The following is a 12,060-nucleotide window of genomic DNA, read 5'->3' on the forward strand; positions in this document are numbered from 1 at the left end:
TTGCATACATTACCAGCGTTTCTGTAACTTATTCCAAAAATATCTCCTGTAGGCATGCAAATTTTCTGTATCGGAGTGAATTCACGTTTTTTTTGTCTTGAAAATGTCACTGAAAACGGAAGTCCCTGTAGAAGCCATCGAGGTAGGTTTAGCACACAGAGGATGGAATATGACCCAGTAAAGAGTTGCAAACAATTGGGAACTGTCGCCGATTTAGGATAGTATTATTCCAATGAATAATAAAAAGAGGATATCTTTTTCCTGAACATGTTTTAGTTTTAGCACTTTACTGTTCTCAAATGCTTCTACATTATCGACTTTTCTATGTATTGGTTCCCATCTCAACTGTTTACTGGTTTTAGAAGACGGCGCGGACTGAAAAAACGAAGGGGGTTGAAATAATTCTGAAAAATGCGACCAGAGGCCCAATTTTTGAAACTCTCACTCGCACCCGCGAGCTCTTTAGTGGCCGAGAGAAATCCACTCGCACACCCCGTAGATTTAAATCCTTCTGTAACGACTTCTTCATAACATAAAGTACTCGTTGCACGTACTCAAGAATTTCCGGGGTGTGCGAGTCAATTTCTCTCGGCCACTAAAGAGCTCGCGGGTGCGAGTGAGAGTTTCAAAAATTAGCCCTCAGTTTTAGTGTAAATATTTTCCTGTTTTCGTACACATTTCACGAGATATCTCCAAAACTACGGAGGTTGCCAATTTAAGGTTTTCGGTTGCCTCTTCATTATTAAATTGGCTTTTACTTTGTATTAGTATTTTTTGCTAATTCATTGTACAATGACAGAAAACAGCTAATAAACACAAAAGTTTTTTCGGCACGCTAGAAATATATGGGAAACATAGGAAACATCATGCCCCTGGAAAAAACAGTCGAGACAGGAACCAACACAAAGAAAAGTCGATAATGCAGAAGCACTTTAGAACATAAAATGCTAAAAAAAAGCATGTTCATTTTTCATTGGAATATAGTATCCTAAGTTATTAGACGTACACGGTAAAAACTTTTTTACACTGACCAAAATATGGAACAAGTTTTCCTTGGAACAAATTTTTTTTGGAATCAATTTGTACCTAGAGAAGATATTTGTTTGTTCCAAAAAGTTTTCTTTACAGTTTTGTTACGAAATATAGTTACAATTTTGTTAGAGTTTTCTTTTGGAACCGTTTTGATACAGTGGAATGTCTACAAATTTGAGTTGATTTCATTTTATACAAATTTGTTCCTGAAATTTGGAACAGAATTTGTTGCATTCGGCTGTTTTGTTCCCACTGTCAGGAACAAATTGGTACATATTTTTTATAATAATATTATTCCTACATCTGTAACACATTTGTTCCAAAAATTTTCGATGTCCGTGGACGAGGTAATTTTTGGAACCAAATTGTTACTCATATGGGGAATCTTTTTGTTCCCATTGTCAGGACCAAAATTCGTGTAAAAGATTTCGTCTTACAGTTGAGGCCTATGCTTCAGTCGAGATGGATTTCGGTGGCGAAAGTTCATAAGGAACATCAAATAAAAATCAACTTGAGAGTGTTTTATACAGACGCGTGCATGACGATATCATATGCGAGTTCTGGCAGCAGAAGGGGAGGGAATCTCGAATTAAAAAAGTGAAACCATGTAGCACGAAAATTGCCATAGATTTGGCGTCCTCCTTGTTCCGGTGACGGGTGACTGAGTGTGAGAGCAGGGATACGCTTTTATACTAGACGAGCTATTTTTTGGAACAAATTCGTTACTAATATTGGGTATCTTTTTGTTCCTCCTAGAAGGTACAAATTTGTTCCAAAAATTTTCGGTGTCCGTGGACGAGCTACAATTTGGAACAAATTCGTTGCTAATATTGGGTATCTTTTTGAGTCTCATAAAATGAACAAGATTATGCCAAAAATTATGGTGTCCGTGGACGAGGTAATTTTTGGAACAAATACGTGCCGAAATTTTTTACCGTGACATAAAAAGTATAATTTGCCTAGAAATGTATCTTAATCGAATCGAGGAAGGCAAAATTAACACTATCTTATGGTTCTGCTTTAAAAATATTGCTGAAAATCAGTTCCTGGGTCCAAGAATGATCAATTCCCTCCACAATCCTGTAAATAAATTCCTAAATAAAGATCCTAAATATTGAAGGACGATCCATGCAATCAGTACACATAATTAAAATACTCTTCAAATTTTATTTATTTGATTCATTCTGTTTCATTTCGTTCGCACCCTGCTTGATAAATTCATAAAATCATGTTTTTCTTTTATTTAAGCTAAAAAATAATCATTATATACATCATCTTCCAAATTTAACAGCCCGAAAACAGAGAATTTCAAATTTTCCATTTCATGGCTTCGACAGGCCTCTGCAATAAATTTAATAGATTCAATTCCTCCCTCGGGTCCTTTAGAAGTGACTGGGAAATACTCGGAATTTCTATGGATTGGGAATGAAAGTGTAGAAGAGAATGTATGCAGCTGATGACTGAACATCTCCACTGTCCATTGAACTGACTTGATGATCGTCAAATTTGAACCATCGGCCCAGGAAGGGATTCCTGCAGAAGGCCGTGTAGTGTCCACTGTCCATGGTACCATAGTGATTGGACACTGCATAAAGGTGATACATCTTCCGGGAATTCTTTTCAGATCGCGTGAGATAGGGACTTAGATCCAGATTCTTCAGCGGGAAACTAATATAGTTATGCTTCTTGGAATATCTGGACAAGGCAGTGCTGCCATCGGCATAAAATCGTTTCAGATGAATTACAAGAATCGGAGGAAGTTTGCTAATGTCCAATTTCTTCACAGCACTTCGACTCTGATGACATCCTGGACAATTCCATCCCACAATATTTTCCCCATTGAAATACATGTCAAAGCAATCTTCAATGTGGCAACGACTATTCGTAGCCGGCAGCTCTAGGCTCAGATTGGAAAAACTGTCATAAGTGGCACTTTCTTTGTTGCATTCCTTGCACTTGACCGTGGACTTTATCTGGCCATAGAACAGCCTCAGAATGCAACTCTCCTGGGACTTTGTGAACTGTAGCCAAGCCTTCTCGCTCACCGGTAAATCCTCCCTCAGATGCCTATCCGTGGATATTGTCTGAAGATCAAGGTGCAGCATATCCATGAGAATTGTGAGGAATTCATGAGCATCCTGCTGATCAAAATCCCGGAACATCGACTGAACTGCTCCAATGGTTTGTTTCAGATGAACTGGGGAGATAAATTTGTACCTACCGCACCACAGAGCCTCCAGGACAGCTGCTAACTCCTCCACAATGCGTCCCTGGGTCCTTCCTGAGCGATTTATGTGCTTCCGGAAACCCCCTTGCACTAGGTAATCCGTCAAACTGATCGAATTGCTCAAACACTGAACAACGCTGTTCATGTAGCACGAATTACCCAGATTCTTGAGTCCTGCAATGCCACAAAGAATCAATTCACAATCGATCTTTAGTGAAAAATTTCCCAAAAATCTTGCCCGAAAAGAAATTAGCGAAGGTAAGCCATATGACTAAATCTTAGGTCTGAAGCTAGTATAAATGATAATACAGGGAGTTCCGGCTTGAGTGAAAACGGACTGAAAGAATTTGATATGATTTGCCTACTATTAGGAGCTCATTTACACTCAGTCCCGGCTTTATGCACTTCGGGATAATGCACCTGACGGAATTATGCACATACAATTATCCAAGTTTGCCTACCTTTGGGACTCAATTTATGGAATCAATTTTGAAATACGCCTGAATGTATACTATTTTATGACACGGGAAATTTGAAGTCTGTATGCTTATTTTTCAGCATAAAACTTTAATTTCTTTTAATAAGGTAAACAATTTTAAATATTCTAACAATTTATTGAAGAACTCTGGCCAAAAAGTACTAGGGTAAGTGTGCCAAATTCCGGCTAGCTTGCAATTCCGGCCACCTTTTTTGTTCCTCGAATTTCCATGAATTTTTAGTTTTTACATACTCTAGAGATTATACAATGCAAAAGAATAACTAAAAATGTAGCTTCGACAAACGAGACGACGCGAAAAAAACATTGAACGAATTCCCGAAGGGCAAGGAACTGTGAGAATGAAGGTGGCCGAAATAGGGCACCAAAGCTATGTCTACATTTTTATTCATTTTAAAATGTATTAAGAATGATTTTAGAGTAAATAAAGACGGTAAACTCTTTATAAGTTTCCAAGCAACACTCTTTAAGAAAGAATAAAAAAAAATGAATTTGAATTTAAAATATTACATTTCAAACTTGAGAGGCTTGTGAGGCTTGCATGCAACTATGCCGAAATTTGGCACACTTACCCTATTTGTTGATGAATTTCTTTTAAACAGTTGAATCTTTTTGCTCTGACTACTTTTACTCCGCGCAAAATTCGTTCTACGGCCGATTCATTCAAGAGAAATCGCCTGCGGACATGCAAATTTTCTCGATGCATAAAGCCATTTCGCGCGTTTTTTTCGGTCTCAAAAATGTGCACAATCCCGGGAATGAGTGTATAAAATAATTTTTGAAGTGCCCCAAAAATTATGCAATTTTTTACGCAATAAATTTGAAATACATTTCTTATGGCTCCGGCACACCTTTTAGATCAGGAAAATTTCACGAAGTCGAAATTCGACTCCCTTTCTTTCTCACACGCTTTGCATATGTCTATCTCATTCTCTCGTACTCTTCTTCTTTTAAACATCACACCAAATTCAATTTAGCTCAATCGAATTTGAAGAGCAAAAGAATGAGATGGACATTGCAAAATGCGTCAGAAAGAATGGGATGCGAATTTCGACTTCACGAAATTTTCCTGATCTAAAAGGTGTGCCGGAGCCATTATGTACCGTTGGCGTTGAAAATAGACTAAAAATTTAGCACCGAAAATATTTTGCATACATCACGGCGTTTATATAACTTATCTCAAGGATATTCTCCTGCAGATATACAATTTGTCATTGGAGTTAATTCGTGGGCTTTTTTTCGGTCCCGAAAAATTCTTTCAAAGCGGAACTCCCTGTAAAATGGGAACAATTTTAAATATTTGAGTAGACGACCGTATTAAAAGAGTTCCCCAAGTTACAAGGCCAAAAACACGATTTTTATATTGCCTAATTCGATACCGTCAAATCATACAGCTTTGTGCCACTTTTTCCAGGTTTTCTTGAATATTTTCCAACTTTCATGTGAATTGGGAATTACGAAAATCTGAAAATTTTCTCTATGGAAATAGCCCATAAGTAGTAAATTTTGACTGAAAATTATAAGTCAAATATTTGACTAAAAAGTTTGAGACAAATTTTTGAAAGTTTGACCAAACTTTATCAAATATTAGATAATCAAATATTTGACTCAAATTTTTGGTCGGAAAGTATTTGAGTCAAAATATTGTGTCAAAAATATGACAGTCAAATACTTCACTCAAAACTTTGAATGAATATTATGTCAAATAAATATTTGACTAGAAAGTTTGAGACAAATTTTTGAAAGTTTAACCAAACTTTGTCAAATATTTGATAATCAAATATTTGACTCAAATATTTGGTCATTGATATTTGACTCAAATATTTGGTCATTGATATTTTACTCAAAATATTGAGTCAAAAATTTGGCAGTCAAATACTTCATTTAAATTTTTAAATGAAATTTTAAATATTGGGGACCAAATTTTTGAATCACATTGAGTCAAATATTTGATTGCCAGATTTGTGATTCCAAATTTTTAGGCTCGTAATGAGTCAAAACGAGTTGAAGTGCACATGGCAATTGGTTAAGATCAGTGACAAATACAATCGGAGCCGGTGTCTTCCGGGAGGCAGGATTTTTTTCCTGTCTCTACTTGGGTGAAATTTGTGAAGTTGGGTATCACTAGTTCTGATTGTCGCCCCTCTCTCTGTGCATTACCACAAAAATTCTTGGGATTACGTACCAAGCTAACAGAAGTTTGTTCAAAAACACACCAAATTTTTTTCACAAAATATTTGAGACCCAAAAATTGTGCGTCAAAGTTTTGACTACCAAATATTTAACTCAAAATTTTGACCATCAAATATTTGAGTCCTAAAATTTTGAGTTAAATATTGAACTGTAATATTTTTGAAATTATGAGCCATCCTGGCATTGTTGGTTTGGTTTAAAATGCTTTCTGAAAAAAAATCTAAACCCAATCAAAATTTTTAATTTCACGAAAAATTTAAAGTCAATCGGAACGGGGGAAAATAGGTTAAAGCTGAGTATCACAGAAATGTTACACAAAGCAATTAATCTTACCTGTTAGGCCTCTGTCTACATTTCCCATCACTGGTGCCAGGTCCCTAATTCCTCTGGACGGAATTTCAGCCATTCCCATGAGATTCTGAGGCTTTTCGGCTCGATTAATTGTGGGAATCTCAACATTCTCCTTATTCTCCCTCAGCATCTTCTTCTGTTCCCTCGCGACTTTCAATTTCTTCTCGCGCTCCATCTCCAGCATCTTCCGACGCTCCTGGAGTCGCTTCTGTTCCCTCTCCTTCTCCTGAATCCTCTCTAGCGTCGCTTTCTGAGTTGCAGCTGCAACTTCCGCCTCCTTCTGTCGATACTCATCCAGTTGTCGCTTGAGTCGTTCATTTTCTGCCACGTAGTCTCTTTCTTTATTCTCCAGCTGAAGCATGCTGTAGAGGAGTTCTTGTTCCTTCGCCTGCAGGGCCTGATTTTGTTCCTCCACAGCTGTCTTCTCCTGCTTAATCTGATTCAGTTCCTCCCAGGTCTTTTCGGCCTTCAGACGCTCCATTTCAGTGCTCAAGACTTTGTCTGTGATATTCTCCTGCTCCCTCAGCAGATCCTGCATGTACTTCTCCTTCTGTTCATAAGTCACAATGGCAGCTGCCTTGGCCCCTCTGTCTACACTAGGATAACTTCTGGTGACTTCCTTGGCAAAGGAATCTCTCTTCATCACAATGTCACCAATTGATGGATACTCAATCTCCTCCAGGAGATTGCCATCTTGACTCTGAACTACCGGAGCTTGAGCCTTGGGATTTGTACTATGCATTGGATATCTTAGGATGTAATCCTCATATCCACCGTCCAGCATCACTAAATGACTGTAAGTGACATCCGGATCCCAATTCTCCAGGATATCCCACAAACACCAAAGTGTAGTGTTTCTAACTGGATTCTTCCCTTTTGAACTCCAATCCATCAACACTACCCACTCCTTCTTACTCCTGGAGTTCCACATGACACGCTCAGGTGCCTCTAACACCTGATATACCCGTCCAGCAGTCATTCCCGGAAGGATGACCTGGAAAAGCCAGGTTTTAGCTTTCTGGATGGGATTCTCAATAACGTGTGCAATTCTATTCTGATCTCAATATTGGGGCTATGCTTCGCACTTTTGGATTAAGTATATTGATTAAAAAGAGTAATATCATCCTTTCCGGACTACACTGAGAGAAATACGAAAAAGTTAAAATAATATTCCGGAAATGTTAATTTTTCCCTGCAGTATTGATCCGAAATCTGTGTAAATATTATGCTTTTTAGGTGTATTGGGGGTTAAAGTTAACCTTTTTCATGTTAATTTTACCCTTAAAAAGGTGTAAAATTAACATTAAAAAATGTTGATATATTTTTACACCTAAAAAGTGTTAAAGTTATGAGGAAAATAAGTTAATCGCACCCTCTTTTTTTCCTCAGTGTAGGAATCTACCTGGCAGGATTTTTTAGGTGTGATTCCTTCTAATCACACCTATTGCAATCCTCAGATTTTCCAAAAGTGCTCAGGATCAAGCTGAAATTCACAGGGTATATGTTTTGAATATCCCTGATGCCGAAAATCATAAGCCGGCAATTTCGGGTCCGGCCGGTCGTCCGACCGTCCGTAGTACGCAATATCCCTGGTTTGGAAAGAGATATCTTTATATATTTTTTTTAAATATATCTACTCGGGCGTACGACGATTTCTGTGCTATTAGTTTTTTGAAAAACCGGTTCTAAACCGGTTAAACATCACGTTTTGTAGTTTATCTCAAAATCTAAGCATGCGATTTTGAAAATTTTATGTTTATGTTGTAGCCCAGAAAATTTTGACCAATTTAAAAACAATAAGACATTCGTCGAACAGTTCTCGAGATATTCCACTTTAAAGATTTCAATTTTAAGAAAATTTGCTATTAGGGTCAGGCGGGAAAAAAACGGGAGAACCGGCTTCGGACAAGCTTTTCCCATATACAGTGGCGGCCAAAATAATAGAATCACTCCTAAAAACTTGAGTTTTTTAAATTTTGTGAACTTTTTTTTAATATTTAAAAAAAAATTTAATTTAAAAATGTTAAAGTAATTGCCTTACGTCGAGAAAGTACAGTACTGACCGCAAAAGGTCTGTATTTTTACTCAGAATGCGTCAAAAGTGAAGTTCTGCTGGGACAAAAAAATAGAATCAGTTTCATTTATAGACATAAACTGAAATTCATTTCGAGTATTTCAAAAATAACATAATTTTAGTGTAACGTCAATAATTATTTAGTGTCTTGACAATTAATTTTCCAAGTTTGGATAAAGAAAACTATGAGAAATTGGAGCAAATATAGAACTTTCTTGTTAGAGGCTCTATTAGGTTTTTGAGGCTACGAAAGCATTTGGAATGATCGTGAATATCATAGCTGACTACATTAAATTACAAAAATCAATAATCCATAACACAATATGGTGTTTACGTAAACATAAGGCTCGGAATTTTGGCGGTCATCGATTCCACGGGCCAAAAGTATTAAGAAAACAACAATAATTAAGGATTTTCAAATAGTTCAATATGTCGAAATCAGTCTAGCACGTCATCCTTAGGTATTCTATAGGAAAATTTGGGTTAAAAAGGTTTTCAGATAAGTCCTGACTGAGTTAGAAGTAGATTTTAAAGAACAGATTAGATTTTTTGAAACTTGGAAGGACGAATATGATATCTTTTATACGATATCTACGATACGATATCTTTGATACGATATCTTTTATAGCTTCTACAGATCGTGAGAAATTTCTCCAAATTTATCCATTTTGACCAAAAATTTCTCTTATGTTTAGAGGTCTTTAACACTTGGAAGGACCCTAGTGGCAGCCGCTGCCAATTTAGTTTTCAATTTAATTTTTTTAGTGAAGAATATATCATTTCGCCTGGAGGCCTGATTAAATGCGTGCAGAATTTATCTGGTTATTTTTTCGTTATAAATTTTTTTTAATAAAAATTAAATATTAATGCAAATATATTGCAAAAACAAAAAACTGCACTCGAAAGGGCCAAGTGGCAGTTGCTGCCATATGCATTTTATATGGGAGTTTGACGTTCTGCAGATGTAATTTTCTTGATTGTTAGTGTATAAAAGCCTTAAAAGAACAAATTGAAAGTGTTTTTGCAAATGATTGAGAAGAATTATGGGGGAAAGTGACATGCCTTTGAATGTGTCAGTTTTTGAATGCTTCAATTTTTCTCTTATTCCTCAAAGCTAAAAATCCATTTTGTTAAGCGAAGTTAATAGAAAATAGTTAATAGTATTAACTATTGTTCATAAAGTAGAATTTTTGCTTTGAAAAATAAGAGAAAAAATTTAAACATTCAAAGGCTGCCGCATTCAAAGGCAGACCACTTTCCCTTACTCCATGATTCTGATAAATATGAAAACATCGAATGGTTAAAAATCTTTAGATACAGTACCCAAGAAGATGAAATTTCTGATTCAGACACCAGAAAAGGACTGACTAAAGCTCCGAATGTTTAGGGTGGAATCACCACTTCTCGCCAGTGCCCCACTTTTCGCCACTTAAATTGAAATCGCTATTTTTCGCGATTTATGAAATAAATGAGCCGCAAAGTTACTTGTATTTTTACTGCTGCTACGTATAGACATAGAGTCAAAAAAGAGTAATTATTCGTTTTGAATTTACGATTTTGAGCATTTTTTAGAGCAATATTTTAAGGAAGTGCATCTAATCCAATATTTCTTACCAAATATAGTAAGTGTCATGAAAATTTTATCGAACAAAATTTGCGATTTTGAATAAATAATTTGTCTATAGAATATTTAATTACACTTATGGAATAGATAAAATTAGTGTTTAGTTAATTAATATTTCATTTTATATAATATAATATATAAAAATGAAGCATGGCGAAAAGTGTTAATATTTTGGAATGATTTTACCACCTGTCGCCATTTCTTTAAATTAGGCGACGCTAACTTCACTTCGTAGATTCTCAGGTGTTCAATTTGGATTGTTTACTTTGTGCAATTAGATCAATAGTTTTATTTCTCAAATAAAAGCGAAGAAAAATAATTTAAAATGAGTAATAATAGGGTGATCATGAGGAAAAAGAAATGCTAAATGTATTCTTTGCATAATATTGTGCAAAATAATTGAGTTTGAACCTTTCCAAGTGGGTGGCGAGAAGTGGTTACGGGACTGGCGAAAAGTGGTAAAAAGTGGCGACGAAGTGGTTATTTTAGCATTGTTAATAAAAATCAGTTTTTTTTAAGTAGTCCAAGGTTAAATTGGAGGACTATTGTTTTCATGAATACAGCCAATACCATTAAGTTACCTTGTGTCAAATTTGAGTTATCTTGTAATAAGGGTTCAAAAGTTATAATAAAATTAATTCCCGTTTTTCCTAAACATGGCGGTAAGTGGTTATTCCACCCTAAATACAAGTAAAAATATCAAAATATGTAAAATTCGATAAATGCGGCTGCCACTTGGTCCCTCCGTGACACTTTTAGTTAGGGTTCTACGAAGTGTTAACGGATGTAAAGTTGAGGCCTCTATCTCTCATAGTTTCCGAGATAATCGATTTTAAAGATTTTCAGACACTTTAATGTATTTCTCATTCAATTTTCCTTATTATTAACGGTAATGTGTTACATACAGTTTAAGAATTATTAAACAAAATTTGCATTATTTATGTATAAATATCGTTCGAGTTTGCTACAATCCAAATTTGCAATGAAGGAATCGCACCTCTTATAAGCTGATCTAGGCTTATCACTGGCTTTTTAAATAAATTTTTGCTCCCTGAAATCAAGCTCAAGGGACTTTGTATTTCAAAAAAAAAATCTATATTTTTATTTAATTGATATTGATAAGAGATTTTTGAATAAAACTTGGGGTAAATTTCAGCTTGATCGAGGGAAGATGAGAAAGATTATTGAAAAATCTCACCGGAAAATCACAAAAAGAATTCAATGTTTCATATATGTTTCATCAGTGTTTCATGCAATTTGTACACAAACCTCTTGTGGAATGTTGAGGCAGTCCCTGAACAGCAATCTCGATGCCATGAAATCCTTCTTGGGACGACAATCGAGTATCAGGATGTCTTGTTGTCCATTCTGGATCATCGAAAATAGCTCTTGACTCCCAATCGATGTTTCTTTGTGGGGCTTTATTGGCTCATCTCGATCTTCAACTCCTCCAGGACTTTCCACCACCATTTCGCACTCTTCGCTCCTCCTCATCAGCTCATACCTCTTCTTGAGACTCAGTGACAATTGCTCAGCCCTCTCCATAGCTTTGCTATTCTTCTGGTGATTCCCCAGCAGAGCTGATATGTAATTTTTCTGACTGGGAAATTCCTTGGAGCCTTTTATTGCCGTCAGTACATTGAAGTACTTCATGTAGAAGATGAAACTCTGTTCTTCATCATGCAAATCATATTGCTTCTCAGCCTCACTGTACAGCTTCGTGGCTGAATTGCAGAGCCTGCAAAAGAAAAAAATCCACTTTCCATTAGCATCCGGAAAAGTTTGGCCTTTTGGAAAAAATGTATGACTCACGCCTGGATTTTCTGTTTCTTCAGGTTGGGAACAGCATAGTGGCTTGACAGTTCCTCGAAGGTCTTGTACCTCAACTCATGCAATCTATGCGACATTTCATCCGGTTTTTTCACCAAAAATCACGCTATTAACAGTTCAAAAACACAAAAAAACCACGGTATAAAAATATTTTCCTGCACCTCAATTTGACGTTTCACATTTGTGAGGTTAGGGTTTTAGTACTAAAGCCATCCGAGTACTAAAAGACCTTG

The 12,060-nt window shown here is 36.1% G+C and overlaps 1 protein-coding gene across 1 annotated transcript; it reads right to left on the minus strand.

The window, feature by feature from the left end:
- Nucleotides 1-2,185: 2,185 nt before the first annotated feature.
- Nucleotides 2,186-12,052, minus strand: LOC129802949 (ubiquitin carboxyl-terminal hydrolase 8). Its single transcript, XM_055849198.1, has 4 exons — nucleotides 11,810-12,052; nucleotides 11,267-11,735; nucleotides 6,282-7,293; nucleotides 2,186-3,433 (listed from the first exon to the last, which is right to left on the minus strand). Exons 1-4 carry the CDS (start codon nucleotides 11,902-11,904, stop codon nucleotides 2,445-2,447), a joined length of 2,565 nt encoding a protein of 854 aa, XP_055705173.1. The 5' UTR covers nucleotides 11,905-12,052; the 3' UTR covers nucleotides 2,186-2,444.
- Nucleotides 12,053-12,060: the final 8 nt, after the last annotated feature.

The sequence above is a fragment of the Phlebotomus papatasi genome, chromosome 2, assembly GCF_024763615.1.
Source record: "Phlebotomus papatasi isolate M1 chromosome 2, Ppap_2.1, whole genome shotgun sequence".
Taxonomy (NCBI): domain Eukaryota; kingdom Metazoa; phylum Arthropoda; class Insecta; order Diptera; family Psychodidae; genus Phlebotomus; species Phlebotomus papatasi.